At 36.2% G+C, this 21,375-nt stretch overlaps 1 protein-coding gene across 2 annotated transcripts in view; it reads left to right on the top strand.

The window, feature by feature from the left end:
• Nucleotides 1-191: 191 nt before the first annotated feature.
• Nucleotides 192-21,375, top strand: part of TMEM209 (transmembrane protein 209) — a 30,368-nt gene continuing 9,184 nt past the window's right edge. For both annotated transcript variants that reach the window (XM_068549454.1, XM_068549453.1), the window contains exons 1-10: nucleotides 192-273; nucleotides 1,216-1,352; nucleotides 1,495-1,553; nucleotides 2,411-2,542; nucleotides 3,008-3,249; nucleotides 8,869-9,070; nucleotides 15,085-15,260; nucleotides 15,861-15,932; nucleotides 18,050-18,146; nucleotides 20,974-21,099. In XM_068549454.1, the coding sequence (XP_068405555.1) occupies nucleotides 1,216-1,352; nucleotides 1,495-1,553; nucleotides 2,411-2,542; nucleotides 3,008-3,249; nucleotides 8,869-9,070; nucleotides 15,085-15,260; nucleotides 15,861-15,932; nucleotides 18,050-18,146; nucleotides 20,974-21,099 (1,243 nt within the window). In that variant the 5' untranslated portion in view covers nucleotides 192-273. The remainder of the gene's footprint in view (nucleotides 274-1,215; nucleotides 1,353-1,494; nucleotides 1,554-2,410; nucleotides 2,543-3,007; nucleotides 3,250-8,868; nucleotides 9,071-15,084; nucleotides 15,261-15,860; nucleotides 15,933-18,049; nucleotides 18,147-20,973; nucleotides 21,100-21,375) is intronic.

Here is a 21,375-nt window from a genome sequence, read left to right as displayed (position 1 = left end):
TTACTTTTTACTGCGGGTTCAGAACCTGGTCTGAATTTTTGCTGCTCAGCTTTCTCCCCTCACCTGAGCGGGCGCCACAAATCCAACGGCTGTTTCCCTGGTAACGCTCCTAGCCCCTGTCCCTCCCCCACTCCCCTCTTCTCGCGAGAAGAGACAGTCTCGTTCTTCCTGTAACTGTAGCCTCACAAGCCGGTCGTTTTCGCCTTAACGCTTGGCTTCGCGCATGTGCAGTGGAGAGTGGTGCGAGCCAGCCGCTTCCGGGCGAAGAACACGGTGCGTTTTCGGGGTCGTCTTTGTGGTGTCTGGACTCTTGAGTCCACGCGGGCCGTGGGAGTTACGCGCCTGCGGAGCTGGCGAGGGTTCAGCCGAAGGGGAGTGTGGCCAGACCTCCCACTACCCGTGGTGGAAGGGAGGAAAGAAGCCATAAAGTTTGTGCTGCGAGAGCCAGGGAGGGAAGCTCTCCGCACTGTGTAGTGTTGACTCGGGGGCAGGGTGCCGGGAAGGGTACTGCTCTTACTCTGTGGGCTACGACTCCATATATCTGGAGCAAGTCTTAACACTTGTCTGCAAGAGATGAGGCCTAGGAAAACAGAGGAACTAATAAATCCTAATGTGGACCAAAACTGCTCACTCTCCCCAACTCACCCGTATCCCCTTCACACCATGAGTACTCGCCCTTCTAAAATTAAATCCTTATATTTTATCAGCAACACGAATCAGAGATCTCTGGCGTGTGTCGGTCGTGTGCAGAGCTGTTAAATAAAGATCATAGGCAGTTAATGACTTATGCACGAGCATGTGGGAGGAGAGTAATGACATATCTTACTTGGAATACTTTCTCCCAGAACTAGGTAATTTGAATTTCTTATAGCCCTTGGCCTAGTCCTTGTGACATATTCCAAAAACACAACAGGGCGTAATTGCAAACATAACCACTAACCCTTAAATTACAAAATAAAATATTTTTCTTTATTGGAAGTGTTAAATTATTCTCTGAGGGAAACAGCCAGTTCTCTGTTGATTACAATGTGGTGCCAATGAAGCTGTAATTTAGGGTTCCCTTTTCATATACTAATATTAAAATTAGAAAAAGTTAGGAAAGACATTTGAAGATGAGGAAAAGTAGATGCAATTTTTAGTTACCTTATAACAAGTTTGATTTCTTAAATGGAGAAGTTGTTTCTTTTAATTCTCATGCTTTTTGATTTTGAACAGATGCAAGGGGAGCCAAACCCTAGTGCTTCCCTTATTGACAGAACCATCAAGATGAGAAAAGAAACAGAAGCTAGGAAAGTGGTTTTAGCCTGGGGACTCCTAAATGTATCTATGGCTGGAATGATATATACTGAAATGTAAGTTAATTAGCCAAAAAGGGGGAAAAAAGTGAAAATTTAAGAGGCCAATGGTTGGTTCCACAGGTTTTGTGTTTGTTTTGATTTTTGTGTGGTTTTGTTTTGTTTTGTTACTATTAAAAAGCCTTTTTAATTCTTTCAGGACTGGAAAATTGATTAGTTCATATTATAATGTGACACACTGGCCCCTCTGGTATATAGGTAAGTAATTAATTTTCACTGCAGTGTAGTTACTCCCAGTGAAAAACTGCGTTCAAGTTTAATTCAGCTTAGTATTCATTCCTTTATTCGACAAATATTTGAGTGCCTGCTATGTTCCCAAAACTGGTAATACACCAGGAAGGGAACAAGGTCCCTGCCCTCATGGAAGGAATATTCTAGTAGAAGAGACAATCAAATTAATAATACGATTCCAGATAATCATGAGTTCTGTAAAGAAAAATAAAGTTTGGAGCTGGTGAGATTTGTGTTTGTATTTGTCTCCCTGAATTGCCTTCCCTACTTCTCTACCTTTTCACCTTTCAAGATCAACCCGATTTCTGCTGCATTGATGGCTTCCTCAGTTTCCTCATCCTTCCTCTCTGTCTGCTCTTCAGTAGTCCTTGGGTATAAAGGGTCCTTATGGCCATTGAAGTAAATTCCAAAGTCTAATACATACATTAAGCTAAAGTCTGCGATAGGGAAGTGGTGTGGCAAGTGGAAGAGCAAGAGTTTTGGAATCTGCATACCTGAGTTAGAATCATGGCTTCAGTAACTAGCTGTGAGCTACTGCAAAAGTCACTTGACTTCTTTACAACTGGTGGTTGATCTTTAAAATGAAGGTGAAAATGTTTACTGTAAAAGGTTGTAAGGATTAGTGATAATATTTTCCAACTCACTGGTAAATGCCCTACACATAATAGACATTCATTAAGTGAAGTGGTAACTCTTATGAGGAATAAGAAGATAGTTTTCAATTTTGTTGTTGTTAATTTGCTAAAGTATGCATGGTTTTGTTCCCCCCCCTTTAAATGTTCCACCCCCCCCTTTTAAAAAATAAATAAATTGTTCTCTTCCAGAGCTTGCCCTTGCATCTCTCTTCAGCCTAAATGCTTTATTTGACTTCTGGAGATATTTCAAGTACACTGTGGCACCAACAAGTCTGGTTGTTAGCCCTGGACAGCAAACACTTTTAGGGTTAAAAACAGCTGGTAAGTGTTTCATATCTTTTGCAAAGGTGGGTGAAAGGTTGGCAATAAATCTTTCTCAATTTAATTTTCTCTTCTCATAGACTCAGCTAGAAGGGACTTCTAAGGCCATCTGGTTCAACTATATTAAACAGTTCTACAGTAAATGGTCTTAAGATCAATGATTATCATTCCGATTTATATAAATTGAGTAACATTCACAGCCTCATGGAAGTTTGTTCCATTGTTTAATTACTGTTAAAATTAAATGACTAACTTTTGCTACATTAAAGCCAATTTCTTATTTTGAACTCTATGGAAATGGTAAACAACCATTTGTGTCCTTTGGTAGTAATACTTTATGTAATTTAACAACCAGGTCACTCTATTACTTGCCCTTTTCCTGAAGGAAAAGATTCAGTTCATTAAATCTGTTTTCATAGAAATTTTATTTATACTTACACACAATTATTTGTTTGTTCCTTCTAGTTGTACAGACTACTCCTCCACGTGATCTGGCAGCACCCCAAATGCCTCCCTCTCCACCTTCTCCTTCAATTCAGGGTCAGAGTGTATTAAGTTATAGCCCATCTCGCTCACCCAGTACCAGCCCCAAGTTCACCACCAGCTGTATAACTGGATATAGCCCTCAGCTACAAGGTCTGTCATCAGGTGGCAGTGGTTCTTATAGCCCTGGAGTGACCTACTCACCCATCAGTGGTTATAACAAGGTAATGACTCTTTTCTCTTGGCCAATCACATTACTATTTTAGAATTGGGAGGTTTGAATTGAAAATCATCTAGTGAGTCGAAACTCCTTGTTTTATCAATAAAGAAACCCAGGACCAGTGGGTAATTGACTTGCCCAAATTGCCCATTTAAGAGCTAAGAATAGAAGCCAGATTTCCTGACACCAGTTAGAAGTTCTTTATATCGCATCTTAAAACAAAAGAAAAGATTTAGCTTTTGAAAAGATAACGAACTGAGGTTCACCATCTAGGATCTTTCTGCTGTCTTTAAAAGTTGAAATTATGATGATTTTTTACTTTAGTTTCCTTTACTCATGTTTTCCCTCTTTCTTTGCTTCTTTATGTGAAACTTTTGTATATCCTTATAGAGTATTAATGCTTTTCATCATATTGGAGTATCTTCTAAGCTAGAAACTGGGATTGTCGTGTAACTTGACTCTTGAGTATGAATACTCTCCATAGGATGATGAGAAACCTTCATTCCATCTCCCACGGTAGAGTGGACTTTTGTTTTAATTTTTAGGCTTGATAGAAACAAAATTGACAAATTTGAAATTGTGGCTCCTGCCTGATGCATAAGGCTATAAAAGAAGCATTAAAAGAGGGATGGTCACATTTTCAAGTACCTTTTTTTGGCCACACCACGTGGCTTGCAGGATCTTACTTCCCTGACCAGGGATTGAACCCGTGTTCCCTGCAGTGGAAGCACGGAGTCCTAACCACTGGACCATCAGGGAATTCCTGGGATGGTCACATATTCAGATACTGTCACTAGTTAGACTAATATCTCTATAGTTATGAGAGATGTCTGGAAATGAAATCAACACACTGTCTGCCCTTACCCTTTTACATAATATTTCTTTGTAATGAAATTCCATACTACTGGTTACCTAATAATAATTTTGGCAAGTAATGGAATTTAGAAAATTTTGTATAAGTTAAATATTATGAGGGTAATTCATAACCCATAGGTAAATATGACTTTTTAAAATAGTTTTACTTTGTTTTCATGGGAAAAGTACCATATGATCATTACAGAAAGTTAGGAAATTAGTAGAAAAAATCACTCATCGTCCTACCACCCAAACATAATTTCTGTTTAATGGCTAATTAATACTCATCTAGTGGATATACCCTAGTTTACTCTTGAATATTTATTTTTATTTCTTAAAAACTATTATTAGTATCTACTAATTAGCTCTGTACATAAAGCTCATAACATTGCTTAATTATCTTGTTTTCTACTATATTATAACCTTGAGCACAAGATTATGTGTTTCTATTCATCTTTGTTTCCTTAGCACAGTGTATGGAATATAGATGCTATATGTGTCTGTTGAACCAAAGTAATACTTTGGAAAAATTAATGAAATGAATAATTATTTTTCTGGGGAAAAAAAATGTTAAAATTGATACAGCCACTATGGAGAACAGTATGGAGGTTCCTTAAAAAACTAAGAAAAGAACTACCATACAACCCAGCAATCCCACTACTGGGCATATACCCTGAGAAAACCATAACTCAAAAAGAGTCGTGTACCAAAATGTTCATTGCAGCTCTGTTTACAATAGCCAGGACATGGAAGCAACCTAAGTGTCCATCAACAGATGAATGGATAAAGAAGATGTGGCACATATATACAGTGCAATATTACTCAGCCATAAAAAGGAACGAAGCTGAGTTATTTGTAGTGAGGTGGATGGACCTAGAGACTGCCACACAGAGTGAAGTAAGTCAGAAAGAGAAAAACAAATACCATATGCTAACACATATATGGAATCTAAAAAAAAAAAGAAGAAGAAAAAATGGTCAGAAGAACCTAGGGGCAAGATGGGAATAAAGATGCAGACCTACTAGAGAATGGACTTGAGGATATGGGGAGGGGGAAGGGGAAGCTGGGACAAAGAGAGAGTGGCATGGACATATATACACTACCAAACGTGAAATAGATAGCTAGTGGGAAGCAGCCGCATAGCACAGGGAGATCAGCTCGGTGCTTTGTGACCACCTAGAGGGGTGGGATAGGGAGGGTGGGAGGGAGGGAGATGCAAGAGGGAAGAGATATGGGGACATATGTATATGTATAACTGATTCACTTTGTTATAAAGCAGAAACTAACACACCATTGTAAAGCTATTATACTCCAATAAAGATGTTTTAAAAAAAAATGCTAAAATTGACAGAGTAGTAGAAAACCTAAATAAATCAAGGAAGAAAATTTAAAAACTATTAATCAAATACATCCACAGAACACATTAGGGCCCAGAAGTTTTACCATTGAGTTCTTTTAAATTTTCAAGAAACAATTACTTTTTAAACTTTTGATTATGGAAATTTTCAAACATACACAAAAATGAAGGGACCAGTATAGTGAACTCCTGCGTATCTATTACCCATCTTCAACAGTTGTCAGCATTTTGCTATTGTATGAACAGATCATTCTGATCCAATAAAACATGTTAGAAGTGTAAGCTCCAGAGTTAGAAAACTGGAGGAGATTGGTTCAAGATGGCAGAGTAGAAAGACATGTGCTCATCTCTTCTTGCGAGAGCACTGAAATCACAACTAACTGCTGAACAACCATTGACCAGAAGACGCTGGAACCCACCAAAAAAGAGACCCCACAACCAAAGACAAAGGAGAAGCTGCACTGAGACAGTAGGAGGGGCACAATCACGATAAAATCAAATCCCATACCCACCAGGTGAGCATCCCACAAACTGGAGAACAATTATACCACAGAACTTCTCCTACTGGAGTGAAAGTTCTGAGCCCCATGTCAGGGGGTCTGGCAATGTGAGTAGGAATCCCCAGAGAATCTGACTTTGAAGGCCAGCAGGATTTGGTTGCAGGACTTCCACAGGACTGGGGGAAACAGAGACTCCACTCTTGGAGGGCACACACAAAGTCTTGTGCGCACCAGGACCCAGGGGAAGGAGCAGTGACCCCATAGGAGACTGAACCAACCTACCCACTAGTGTTGGAGGGTCTCCTGCAGAGGTGGGGGGTGGCTGAGGCTTACTGTGGGGACAAGGGCACTGGCAGCAGCAGTTCTGGGAAGTACTCATTGGCGTGAGCCCTCCTGGAGGCCGCCCCACCATATATCCTGTAGGCTCCAGTGCTGGGTCGCCTCAGGCCAAACAACTAACAGGGAGGGAACACAGCCCCACCCATCAGCAGACAAGTTTTACTGAGCATGGCCCTGCCCACCAGAGCAAGACCCAGTCCCTCTTAGATAGCCTCATCCACCAGAGGGCAGACAGCAGAAGCAAGAGCTACAATCTTGCAGCCTGCTGAACGAAAACCACAATCACAGAAAGTTAGACAAAATGAAAAAGCAGAGGATTATGTCCCCGATAAAACCCCAGAAAAACAACTAAATGAAGTGGAAACAGGCAACCCTCCAGAAAAAGAATTCAGAATAATGATAGTGAAGATGATCCAGGATCTCGGAAAAAGAATGGAGGCAAAGATTGAGAAGATGCAAGAAATGTTTAACAAAGACCTAGAAGAACTAAAGAACAAACAGAGATGAACAATACAATAACTGAAATGAAAAATACACTAGAAGGAATAATAGAACAACTGAGGCAGAAGAATGGATAAGTGACCTGGAAGACAGAATGGTGGAAATCACTGCCTTGGAACAGAATAGAGTCAGAAAACTGGAATGGTGTCCTGGTATGATCTTGAGCAAGTTACCTAACCTCTTATACCTAAAATTAATACAGTAATAATATTTACCACTTATTGAGAGAATGAAATAAGATAATGTCAAGGAAGCATAAAATATTACACCCCTTGAGCAAGATAAAACCAGTTAATGAAACAGTAGCCCAGACACAGTCATAATATATATAAGGATTTAACATGTTAATTGAAATAAAAGAAAAATCAGTGTGGAAGAAGATTAACATTTTTATTTGTAAACAGCATTAAATATTATAAAATTTGTTAATCCTTAATTTATTATAAACTAATATAAATTGATCATGAAACCCCAGTAGAAAAAAATTGTCAATGTACTGGAGTAAGTAGTTAATAAAATAGGTAATACTACTGACAAGTAATTGTATTTTTAAGGTGTTTAACTTAATAAGTATAAGGAAAATGCAAATTAAATATACATTTTTAAAAAATTCTTATATATCATAAATATTTTTAAATAGTAATGCTGATGGACACATACCAAAATAGGTGTTCCTGTCCTCTTCTGATAGGAGGATAACTTAGTACAACATTTTCATTTAATAGAATGGAAATGTGTATTAAAAATGTTCATATGCTTTGATCAAGTCATTTCAGTTCTAGGGATCTCCTAAAGGAAGTCATCAGAAATTAAGCAAAGATTTATGCACAAAGATGCTAATCATAACATTATTTACAGTAACCAAAAATTTTAGACAATCCAAATGTCTAGAATATAAGAATGTAAAAATAAATTATGATAGATTTGTATTATGAAGTATTATATAGCTAGTAAGAATATTTACAAAGGATTTTTATAGAAAAATTCTTGTTAACTTTAAAAAAACAATATAATGCTAAAGGGTATTACCTCAATTATATGAAAACAAAAATATATTAACATATATGTACATTTAAAGAGTTGAAAATACATGAAATGTGAAAAAGGTTTGTAGTATCTCTAGGTGGTAGAGTTACAAGTATGGCTTATTTTCTTCATGCATTTCATTTTTTAAAATATACATATATTACTTTTTTGGAAAATAGACTATTTTTAGAACAGTTTCAGGTTCACAGCAGAATTGAGAGGAATAGAAAACAGATTTTCTGTGTACCCCTGCCCCCCGCACAGGCACAGCCTCCCCCGCTATCAACATCTTGCTGCAGAGTGGTACGAATAGAAGAGCCTGTGCTAACACATCGTTATCACCCAGAGTCCATAGTTTACATTAGCATTCACTCTTGGTGGTGTACAGTCTATGTGTCTGGACAAACATATGACATGTATCCACCATTATGGTTTCATACAGAGTAATTTCATTGCCCTAAAAATCCTTTGTGCTCCGCTTATACATCCTCCCCCTACCCCAGCCTTTTCCACAATCATACAATATGTAGCCTTTTCAGATTGGCTTCTTTCACTTAGTAATATGCATTTAAGTTTCCTCCACGTCTTTTCATGGCTTGCTAGCTCATTTCCTTTAGTGCTGAATAATATTCCATCATCTGGATGTACCACAGTTTATCCATTGACCTACTGAAGGGCATCTTGGTTGCTTCCAAGTTTTGACAGTTAAGAATAAAGTTTCTTATAAACGTCTGTGTGCAGGTCTTTGTATGGACATAAATTTTCAGCTTTTGGGGGTAAATGCCAAGGAGGAGGATGTTTATTTTGGTAATCGTATGTTTAGTTTTGTAAGAAACTGCCAGACTGTCTTCCAAAGTGACTGTTTTGCATTCTCACCAGCAATGAATCCAAGTTCCTGTTACTCTACATCCTCGTCAGCATTTGGTATTGTCAGTGCTCTGGATTTTGGCCATTCTAATTGGTGTGTACTTTTTGAAAGTCAAAAACCAAAAGAAAGAAATTTCAGTTAAAGAAAAATAAAATAAATTTCTTTTATTTTGTATAGTTGGCCAGCTATAGTCCCTCTCCATCTTCTCCATACCCTACCACTGTTGGACCAGTGGAGAACAGTGGATTGAGATCTCGCTACCGTTCTTCACCCACCGTCTACAACTCCCCTACTGACAAAGAAGACTACATGACAGACCTACGAACCTTGGATACTTTTCTTAGAAGTGAAGAAGAGAAACAGCATAGAGTTAAGCTGGGTACATATATATTTTATTTAGATCTAATGTACGTATTTCTTGTGTCATTTTACGTTATCTTCAACCTATTATTTTTGTTACTTTGATCCCATACATAACTGTTTAAGTCCTTTAATAATACACCTTGTGTAGCTTAGGAGAGAAATATATTTTGTTTTTGTATTTTGTTCAGTTAGAAGAATTAAGTTCACCAAAATTTAAGATGTAAAATATAGCTGAGCTAACAGAAATCTTGAACCTTTTGTCTACATTACGATTGAAAGCTTTTTCGTATAATGTAAGTTATAATTTGTTTAAAAGTTGAGGTCATAAAACTGTTTTTGATGCGGTCCGCAGCAGAGCTTCGTGAAGTGATAGGTGTCTCCTTTCAGGTAGTCCTTGGGAAGGTTGGTGTGGCAGGGAGGCTGGAGAGAGCATGGATTTACTCCAGAAGTGCTGTTGTTTTCAGAACATTTTTTAACTTGTCTCTAGTTTGCCTTGGGAAACAATGTTAGCAAATCTTAATCTATTTGGGGTGGATTTGATTATTACAAAGTCTATTATTGAAACCAAGTTAGGCTATTGAGCCTAGTAATGATTTTTCCCCCTCAGGAACTTTCACAGAAAGCACATTAGGTGCTAAAGCATGGCCACAGTGAGGAAGCCAGTTATTGGACCGTGGCTCTTTGTGTCACTTGAAATCTCTCTATTGATTTTTAATTTAATTTTGCCTGAAAGTGCCACAAATGTCAAAGAAACAAGTCAATATTGTTATTTGTTGATACATGCTTTTTCTTCTTTTTAAATTTTGAAATATTTCAAGGATACCGAAAATTATAGAGTGGAATACAAAGAACCCTGTGTACCCTCTACATATTTTTGTCATATCCAGGTATTTTCTGACTTCCATTTTTATTTCTTCATTGACATATAGGAGTTGTGTAGAAATATTGTTTGGAAGTATTATTGGTGATTGGTGTTGCTTTTAATTTCCAAATATGTGAAATGAAAGGCTTTGTTATCTGTTTTTTCCTAAGTTAATTGTACTCTGGCTAGAGATTTTGATCTGTACCCTATTAATTTTTTTATTTTTTTGAGACTTGTATTTAGGCCTGCTATTTATGACCACTTTTTATGAGTGGTTCTTGGTATATTGAAAAGAATGCACAGTCTCTAAATATCGGGCTTCATGTTTGCTCATTGAGTCAAGCTTCATGATGGTGTTATTTTTTTAATTTATTTATTTATGGCTGTGTTGGGTCTTCGTTGCTGCGTGCGGGCTTTCTCTAGTTGCGGTGAGTGGGGGCTATTCTTCGTTGCGGTGTGCGGGATTCTCATCGCGGTGGCTTCTCTTGTTGCGGAGCACAGGCTCTAGGCATGTGGGCTCAGTAGTTGTGGCACGCAGGCTCAGTAGTTGTGGCGCACGGGCTTAGTTGCTCCGCGGCATGTGGGATCTTCCCAGACCAGGGGTTGAACCCGTGTCCCCTGCATTGGCAGGCGGATTCTTAACCACTGCGCCACCAGGGGAGTCTTATTAATTTTTATCTGCTTGATTTATTGGTTACTAAGAAAGTGTGTTAAATGCTCCCACTGATTGTTTCCCATTAAATGTCTCCTCATAACTCTGTCAGATTTGCTAAATATACATGAGATTGTTATTATAAGTGCGTGTAAATTCAGAATATCCTTCTAGTCAATTACTCCTTTTATCTTTATCTCTTAGGCTTTTTGCCTTCAAGTCTATTTTGTCTGACATTAACACAGCTACACTAGCTTTCTTTTAGTTAGTATTTGCCTTGTATATCTATATCTGTCTGTATACTTTTAACCCTTCTGTGCCCATAGGTTTTAGGTAATTAAGTATTTTTGTTTAAGTATTTGTAAATAATTAATAGTTATTTTGTTGGGAACTACTTTGAGACTATAAATATTCTGTTCCTCATCAAATTTTCACTTAATAGTTTTAACACCCTTTTAATAATCTTTGCAAATTTAATTATTACTATGTTGGTTGTCATAGTGCCTTTCTAATTCCATCATTCCTTCATTATTTATCCCTTTTATGTTTTTTAAACTTTTTCTGTGTGGGTGGTAAAATATACATAAGATTTACCATTTTTAAGTGTATCATTTAGTGGTATTAAGTACATTCACTTCGTTGTGCAACCACCTTTTACATTTATTTGTTGGTATTCTACTGTAAGATAGAGCGTTTTCTTCTCTCCAATTAGGTCATTTATTTTGATGGTTAGATGTCTCAGATTTCACTAGTCTGTGTTCTTTTGACATGACGGTGTCATTCTTTGAACACTGCCCCCACCCCATGCCACCCCCTGCCTCCCTCAAGATAATCCAGGCTCCTCTTATACTTTCCCTAGTAACTAACTCTGGAGTTAGTCTGTTTCTCATGCAATCATGGCCATGATTGCTGAGTGGAGAAAGATATTTAGAAATTAATGTCTGGGCACTGGATATGCCATGGTTAATCTAGGTCCACTGAGCAGACAGCTAGGAAATATATGTGGAAACACACACACACACACACACACACACCCACCCATCCATTTGTATATTTCTCCGTCTATCCATCTATATATATTAAAAACCATGAGTTCCTATGACACCTCCAATCCCAGTCCAACTATACAGGGTTTGTTCTGGCCTCCTCCCTTTACATATTTATAGCTCCTTTCTCCAGCAGCGAGAAACCAGGCACTCACATATCCTCTCTCACACACACACTCTTTTGCTGAATGGCCACTTCATCACTAAGTATTTCATATGCATCTCCTAAGAGCAAGGACATTTTCCTTTCTAACTACAGTATGATTCTCATATTTAAGTTACTACTATTCTTCATACTTACATTTCCTCCAGTTGACCCAGTAATGACCTTTGTAGCTATTCTTTCTGTTACTGATGGTGGATCCTGTCAAGGATCATGTATTGCATTTAATTGTCAGGCTTCTTTTGTCTTCTTTAATCTAGAACATTTGTGAGTTTTTGTTTTCTTTTTTGTCTTTTATGACATTTACATTTTGAAGATATAAGGCAAGTTTTGCAAATTTCTATTTGTGTGATCATTTTCTCATTATTAGATTCAGTTTAAATATATTTTTGGCAAGAATACAACTTAGGTGGTGGTGTGTTCCCTTCAATGTATCACATCAGGGGACACATGATATCATTTTGTCCCTTTATTGGTAAAGTTAAATTGGATCACTTGGTCATAGTGATGGCCTGATTTCTTTGTAAGAGTTTTTCCCTTCCGTAATTAATAATCTATAGTGTGATGCTTCTGAGACTTATGACTATCCTGTTCCCCCAGCAGGCTTTCATCCAGTGGTTTTAGCATCCATTGATGATCCTGTCCCGAGTGAGTTAATACAGTAGTGGTTGCAAAATGGAGACTTTCTAATACTTTCATTTCTTCTACATTTAGTGGTTTGGCATTCTATAAAGAAGAGCTTTCTGTTTTACTCCTCACCCCCCAGTTTGTTTGTTTTAGCCAGTTTGGACTGATGGTTCTTTCTTCAGCAGTGTCTGAACTACTGTTTAACTAACTCATTGAGCGCTTTGTCTTTTTTTTTTTTTCCAGTTTTCAAAGTTTCATTGGTTCTCTTTCAGATATGCCTGATTTAGAGTATCTTGTTTTGTTCTTATGTTTTCAATTCTTTTTCCTATCTCAATCACTTTAAACATGCTTTTTAAAAGTCTCCGTCCAGTAGTTCAGTTATCTAAAGTTCTTGGAGATTACATGCTAACATTTTTTTCTTGTTGACTCATTTGCTTGGAGACATGTTTCCCTGTGATTTATGTAATTTTTGTTTGTTTTTGGTAAGCTCATCTTCAGCAGGGTTTTATCTGTGCTTTTTCTGTCCTAGGCAGGCTGGATGGAAGCCTTGTTTCCTGCTAGCAGTTTTATATTTGCCTCTACCGGGTGCCTAAGGAACATCATTGACCTTGAACTAACTTAAGTAATTTTGGGGCTTGGAGGTTCCTGGACCTCACAGGGAGTGTAAACGGGCACTGTAAACCCATGTGAAGATAGATCTGTAATTTTTACATCTTCTTTTTAAACAACCTAAGAGAGACAAGCTTCCTTGTTATCTTCTGGTGTCGGTGGACAGATGTTTTTTCCTTATCCACAGAATGTGGCCCTTTGAGGTTCCTGGCTCTATGCGGGGTGCAGGGAATAGAGACAGGAAGAAGGTCTCAATCCAGCTCTCTACCTCTCCTGGACCTGTATCCGCATTTCCAGTTCCCAGGCACTGAAATCCAAGCTGATAGGTTTCCCAAAGCCTGCAGAATTCTCCAGAGCAGCCACGGCATCAGCTCACACACAGGCCGCTGGCCACTCTGATTTTCAATTCCCTCTTCATTTTTAGCCACTGACTCTTCCTCTTACATTTTTGCGAGCTCCATTATTCATTTAAATTATATATTTTATTTGATAAGCATATATATATCTGGAGATGTTTCAGGTTACCTGATTTGTTATGTTGCCAGAATTCCAAATCTCTGTGTGCTTTGATTCTTTGGTCTTGGTGGTTCTCCAGCTACAGGTTTTGTGCTATTTTGGTGGTGGTGGTCATTACAGAGAGGCCCTATTGTGTCACTTGCTATATATATTTTCCTTGTACTTTGGCTAATGTACAACAGATATAAAAACATATTTCTGTCATCTGTATAAAACTTCTTTTGTCATCTAAAGCCACTCTTTATTGAAATTTTTCTTAAGTTCAAGTTTTCTCTCAGAAAGCTGGATTATCATTTTCAAAGTTAATAGTCAAAATAATGAATCAAAATAGGATAAACTTTGTGCTCTATCATGACCATGTCTCTTACCTTCCTTTTTTATTCCCTATTTATTAAATCATTTGTGCTTGTTTAAAACTTCTTTTCTTGACATTAATTCATTCCTCTAAGTCAGTGTTACCAGAAGTCCTACTTGAAATTTTTTTACCCCAAGTGTGGTGTTTCTTTATTATATGTAATTATTTATTTTCATGCCAGCATGAAACGTACTTTCACCAGTGCTACTAGCACAAGACTGGCTAACCTTCAAGGTTTTTATGCTGCCACATATCCCTTTCATGATTTCTCGTCTTTTGTGCCTGTAAACATCACTAGAAAACCAGTTTTATTATTTTACAGTCATTCCTTTTAAAAATTCTGCTAAAATTAAAAAAAAAAAAAACTAGTTTGTATTTGTGACTTTTGTGTGAGGGTATGAAATATTAATTGATATTTTTGATATCAGGTAAACTCTGTAAAAATAAACTCTTCATAAGTATCATATAGTTGTCATTGAAGATTAGCTGTTTATTCAGGTACTGTGCTAGATGCTTGGGAAAAAAAATAACTCCCTGCCCTGAAAGAGCTCAAATTTTATTTGGGAAAAGAAACAGACCTTAAAGTGTGATAAGTACTGTGGTAGATTCCTCTGTAGTATTAAGTCCCTAAATGTGACTATTTACATTTCCTAAAAGTAAATTTATAAATTTAGAAGTGTAATCAGCAGATGGTCTCTTAATACAAGGCAGGAATTACTACAGACTATAAATAGAACACAGTGTAGTGCAGGGAAGAGTGAGTTTAGCTGCTAGCCAAAAGGCTAGTTTATTAATAAGAGGCTGTAATTATCCCATTCAGAAAGAGCTTCCAAAAATTCAAGCAAGAACTCCTTAGCCTATTTATTTCCTGAAGAAATTTGTCTTTTGTTTTTCTCTGAATCCTTTGAAAGTCTTAGAGAATGAAACAAGCTTAATTTTACAACAAAAATAAACAGACACTTTCAGCCACTTACAGAGCTTATGGCTCTTAAAGTGATACTGCTCAGAAAATGTTCTTTTTAATTTTTAGCACCAGCAGTCCATTTCTCTGAAGAAGAGAAAACGTTGGGAGCGGGGAGGAGAGGAGACTTTGTCTTTGATTGCCATTGCCTAGGTTCCTGGATACCCAGAGTTCATATACCAACTCCAGATATCAAAATTACTACAACACACTGATACTCTTTTAATTAATCATTGTAGGAAGCCCAGATTCTACTTCACCTTCCACCAGTCCTACTTTCTGGAACTACAGTCGTTCTGTGGGGGATTATGCACAAACTTTAAAGAAGTTTCAGTATCAGCTTGCCTGTAGGTCTCAGGCCCCATGTGCTAACAAAGATGAAGCTGATCTCAGTTCTAAACAAGCTGCAGAGGAGGTAAATGGAAAATAAAAATGACTTGATATTTATGATTTACAGATTGTTAGAAAGTCGTCTCTTCTTCTGGAACTTTTTTTTCTGTAACCTCCACTTCTACTGGCTAGAAACATAAATCTGGCACACATTAAACGGTAGAAAGACTCCTTAAGTTTATGTACCCAAAACTGAATTATATTGTACGTTTTACTCTTTATGACACATAGTTAACATTACTTTCCTGCCTAAAACATTTTTCTGCACTCATTTATATTAAAAAGGTATCTCAAGTATCTACTCGTACTTAACATATACAAGACTCTTGCCCTTGAAATACATTTAGATTAGAACATTTGATATTCTGTAACTTCATCAGTTTAAAAGCAAATAAAGGATTTGAATTTTGTTCTTAAAAGCAAGAAGAATGTTCTTTAAACATATCAATGTAAGGAATTTTAAATATATATGTGTGCATGAATAGCAACTACTGCATATTAATTAGATCAGTATTGATGTTCATGAAGTTTTTTCCAAAGTATTCCAAATATTTCTGAGGATGGGGGAAGGAATAATTGATAACTGGCATTTTATTTGATTGTTCATTTTAAACATTTTTAATAGGTCTGGGCAAGAGTGACTATGAATAGACAACTTCTTGATCATATGGATTCATGGACAGCCAAGTTCAGAAATGTAAGTTCTGACATTACTCTTTGGACAATATTAGTGCCTCTTAATGTACAAAGTATGTTGTTAGGATATCAATTAGAGATGTTAATTATTAGAACATCAGAATTAAGTATTATTAAAAGTGCAGTATGTGTGGCACATATATAAGAATAAACATGACGTTTACCATATGGTGTCTGTATTCTTGGGATTTTTTTTCCCTCCGTATTTAGCAAATCAGTGTATTTTGAGTGGATAAAGGAACAGTGTATTTAGTTGCTAAGATTTTCCCTCTCCCAACATCTCAATTTTACTTTTCAAAGAGCTTTCCTGTCAGAGCCTGTTATGTGTCTAGAAATGTGAGGGAAGCAAAAATGAGGTCCTTAAGGTCAGAAAACTTCAGAGTTACAGAACATAACATATGCTTGAAGCTACTTCAGAATATATCAATTTCTTCGATTTTTCCAAAGAAGAACCTTCTAATCTTTGGCCTAGAGGTTGGCAAGGCCAGCTCTTGCATATACAGAGTGAGTCAGTTCCCTGGTTTCAACCCTGCCTCTTTCTGTCGTTCTCTGTAGTACCTGTTTGTCCCGGTTCCGGGGGGCGAATTGGCCCCTCCTCCACTGCAGGAAGCTCCTCCACTTAGATTCTATAGAGGCTGCCGCTTCTTCCACTGTTTGATCCTTCAACACTCATCCACCCACTCTACAGCTTCTAGAAATATGTTGAAATCACTTGTTCTCCTTTTTTCTTCTTTTACTATAATTTAAATAGGGTATCAAGAGGGAGTGGTGAAAATAGTAGCCTACTTTCTTGAACCAGAAGCCTGATTGGCTTTTTTGAATAAGAATTCCAGAGCCAGCCCTAGAACTACTCAATCAGGTTTTCTGGGAATGAGGCCTAGATCTCTCTCCTGGACCTAGTAGATAATTTTGTTGCAGCCTAGGAGTGGCTGGCAAGTAGGATACACTTAATAAATGTTAGAAGAAAGAACAAGTGAAATGATGTCCTAGAACTGTACTTTCTTTTATTTCCACTCATAGGCTTCTCTAAAAATGTTAATATATTTATAAAGTCTTGGTCAGAAGTATTAGCTTAGAAGAAATACAAACACAATCCTTTATCTGAATTCCTAGGCTACAGTGTTCTGAAATTTAGGGTTTTCTGTAGTTTTTTTTAAAAAGCAGTATATGCATATACCATATTTTGTAATACACTAGCAGGGTCTTGTTAGTACTCAGTAATCAACCACATTATTGTTTCTGCAGCAAAGCATATGCACTGTCACACTAGGTAGGATAAAGTCTAAAAATAGCTTCACAGGAATTCAGTTCAGGTCTTGCCAGTATATCAAATTTTCTTGCTAAATAGATTATAAAAACACTTCATTTTCAGAGGCTTTTTAATTCAAAAATTTTATAATGAATTCTGTAGACTTGTATTTGATCTGAAGCTTGTTTTCATCCTTCTACTTTATGGTTAAACAGAAGTGTGAAAACAGAAATGGTGGTTGAAGTTGCTGTGAACAAGCACAAAACACATAACACACAAACTAGATGGGGTATTTCCTTGGGCAGTCTTTTCACATCCCAGAATGAGTTTGATATCTGCCATGCAAAGTGGAATTTGAAATTCCTAGTCCTAAAATGAATATTGTAATATTCACAAAGTAGTTTCAAATACAGTAAAATCTGTTTTCCACATGGTTAGGGGATTGAGTGAGCCTGCTGATAGCTAATCAGTTATGTTAGTTTTAAAAACTATTCTACTAACCACAAACCAGTATAAATGCTACATGTGTAAATGTGTGAATAATTACCTAGAAATGTAAACTGAAGATGATCCTTTTAGCTAAGTATAATGATCCTAGAAAGAAGAGTTTAAGAAAAACTTAACATGTAACTGAAAGTTTTATATCTTCAAAAAATAGGCATATGTGATTTAAGAATATAACTTAGTCAAGTTATACTCCATTAGCATAGTTACTTATCTCTCTCTAGACTTCAGGTAGCTGCTACTTCCATTCTCTTTCACTATATTAATATTCAAGTACAGGACAGCAAAAATAGTTTCATGAAAATAATTATTTGAGAAATGCTTTAAGATTGTGTGTGTAAAATCATTACCTCATTTCTTCCTAGTGGATCAATGAGACAATATTAGTGCCACTTGTACAAGAGATTGAGTCTGTCAGCACACAAATGAGGCGAATGGGTTGTCCAGAGCTGCAAATAGGAGGTATGTGAAAATAGAGCCCAGCGTTTGAGTTCCTTCAGTGAATCTGCCAAGTGGAAAATTTCTTCTTGTAATGGGCTATTTAACAACACCTTTTGTTATCTTGAGGTGAAGAAAAAAACTAAATGTCTATAATATCACTTTTTTAAAAATGTAAGTTTTATTGAGATATATGCAGTTCACCCATTTAAAGTCTACAATTCAAAGGTTTGGATTGTGCAAATCATCCCCACAGTCAAGTTTGAATAGTTCATCACCCAAAAAGGAAACCCCGTAGACCCGTTTCCCATCACCACCCATCCTCCAGCCCTAGGCAACTACCAGCCTACTTTCTGTCTCTTTAGATAGGCCTGTTTTGGATATTTCATCTAAATGGGATCATACAATATGTTGTCCTTTGTGACTGGCTTCTCTCACTTAACAATATTTTCAGGGTTCATCCATGTTGTAGTGTTTATCAGTACTTCATTTCTTTTTATTGCCAAATAATATCCCATTGTTTGGATCTACCACATTTTGTCTACCCGTTCATCATTTGATTGACATTTGGGTTGTTTTCACTTTTTTGGTTATTATGAATAATGCTGCTATGAACACATACGTACAAATGTTTGTGTGAATATATTTTAATTTCTCTTGGGTATTACCTAAAAAAGTGGAATTGCTAAGCCATATGGTAAATCCATGTTTAACCTTTTGAGGAATTGCCAGACTGTTTTCTAAAGCAGCTGCACCATTTTACATCCCCACCTACAGTGTATAAGGGCTCCAGTTTCTCACATCCTTGCCAATACTTGTTATTATGTGTCTTTTTCAGTTGTCCTAATGGATATGAAATGGTATCACATTGTGTTTTTAGTTTGCATTTCCCTGATGGCTAATGATGTTGAGCATCTTTTCATGTGCTGGTCCATTCATATATCTTCATAAGCGAAATATCTTTTCAGATCCTTTACCCAGTTTTTTTTCCCCTTTACCTATTTTTAAATTGGGTTATTTGTCTTTTTATTATTGAGTTGTAGGTGTTCTTTATATAGTCAAGATACAAGTCTCTTATTAGATATTAATTACAAATTGTACAAAGCATAAAAAATGTGTACAGTGCTAATTTAAAATCCCCTTTTTTCAACTTTCTTATCTGCTAAAAATAAAATTGTTAAGGTTTTGTGTAATATAATTTGCCTAAAGTATATATATACTGTAACTTATTTAGTGTTAAATAATTAGGTTTCAAAATAAATAAGGAATATTTTAGTCAATCAGCTTTCTAGAGAATAAATTTCTCTTTGAAATATGTAAGGGCTTTGGATTGCACATTAACACTTTCCACTTGCTTTTGGGTATCTTTTAATCAGTCTTTATTCTCTGGAATAAGTATAGAGTTGTGCATCACTAAAGTACCCACGTGTTGAGTATCCAAATGTTTTATATATAATGTATACAACACTCACATTAACCTTGAAAGCTGGCTTTTAGTGCCACATTTTATGGATCAGGCTACTAAGACTCAGAGAGGTTAAGTAACTTGCCCAGTGTCACAGAGCAGTGATTTGAGGCCAGAGCTTTCTGACTCCAAAGTCAGAGGGTTACTTTCTTGGTAATGTTATTTGAACCTATGCTTATCCTTTTTGAGCTTTTTTATAAGCTATAAAAATATGTATCTTTCACAACATTTTTACCAGTGTGATGTGCTTTTTAAAAAAGAATAACATTGTTTTATCACTATGAAAGCAACATGCATATGTTCATTGTAGAAAATTTGGAAAGTACAGAAATACACAAAGAATATTACCCATGACTGCGCTTCAGTAGATAACCACAATCAATCAGTTTTAAATCACAGTCACTTATTCCTTTTGGAGAAAAATACTATGATACTATATATATCAATGGTAAGTTATACCATAATTTAAGAACATTAAAATGTGAAAAGTGTATATTTAGGAGTTGAGCAAATAGTACATATGTATGTATATATTTTTAATTAAATTGGGGTCATACTGTTTTGTTACCTGCTTTTTTCCCTCCACTTTTTCTATTTTGTTAAATATTCTCCAGTACTATTTTTATGGCTAGTTTGTATTTCTTTTATGTATGTAATATATTGTATTTAACTGATCTTTATTATTTAAAATTTAGAAGATTTTTCCCTTTACTGTTATTAATAATGCCATAAGAAATGTCCTTTTACCTAAATATTTGTATACATTTATAATTATTTCCTTAGGATAATTTCTTAGGAGTGAAGTTGTAAGTTCAATAGGTATAAATATATTAAGGCTTTTAATGTACATAGCCCTTCAAAAAGCTTATACCAATTTATATTCTAGCAATAATGTCACATATAAGAAAGCCTTTTTCCCAACATTGGGTATTACTAGTATGGTTGGACATTTTGAAACTTTCTGTTGGTTTATTCATTTCTTTGGATAGTTGTCTTTCATGAAGTGATGAGAGAAATCACTGTCATAAAAAGTTTTCACTTGTCACTGGCATAATGGGCAACTTTTAATTCAACCTGATTTTGAAAGCTGTCATGTGTCTTTTTATATATACCCCACAAAAATTTTCTGTGTATTAGTTGTTTATAGATTTGACAAACTGGATTTGGCTGTTTTTGGAGTATGCATGTGTTTGTGTGTGTAAATCTGGCCACCTTGCCAGAAGTGATCAAATAAATTGTAGGTAAAGTAGATAATGCAGATTGCTAAGATAAACTATCATTGCTTTCCTTTATTCCTTCAACATCTATTGAAGGAAGAGCATTTGAAGTTTTTTCAAAGATCCACATGAGGAATAATCTGTGTTCTGTGTGTTTTAATTTTAACAGAGGCTAGTATTACTAGCTTGAAGCAGGCTGCTCTGGTCAAAGCTCCACTCATTCCAAGTCTAAATACAATCGTGCAGTATCTAGACCTCACGCCAAATCAGGAATATTTGTTTGAAAGGATCAAAGGTAATTATTGATTTGAAGAGGGAAAAAATGAAAGCTTTTTCACTAGTTTGAAATTTTATACAGGTAACATGGAAAAAAAAATTTTTTTTTAATTATAAGTATCACTGAAGTATGATCTTATTTTATAAATATGTATTTAATTATGGCTTTATTAAGGCTTATACTTGGACAACTTTTGAGTTTTACATTCTATATGCTTAAAAATGGTCAAAATAATGTAGTTAGCCTTGAATACATTAATTACTAATTTTGTTCTAAATAGGGAAACTTGAATAT

Source organism: Eschrichtius robustus, chromosome 8, assembly GCF_028021215.1.
Source record: "Eschrichtius robustus isolate mEscRob2 chromosome 8, mEscRob2.pri, whole genome shotgun sequence".
Lineage (NCBI taxonomy): Eukaryota > Metazoa > Chordata > Mammalia > Artiodactyla > Eschrichtiidae > Eschrichtius > Eschrichtius robustus.
Note: the sequence above shows the minus strand (reverse complement) of the source record. Positions and strands in the feature narration are given on the sequence as shown.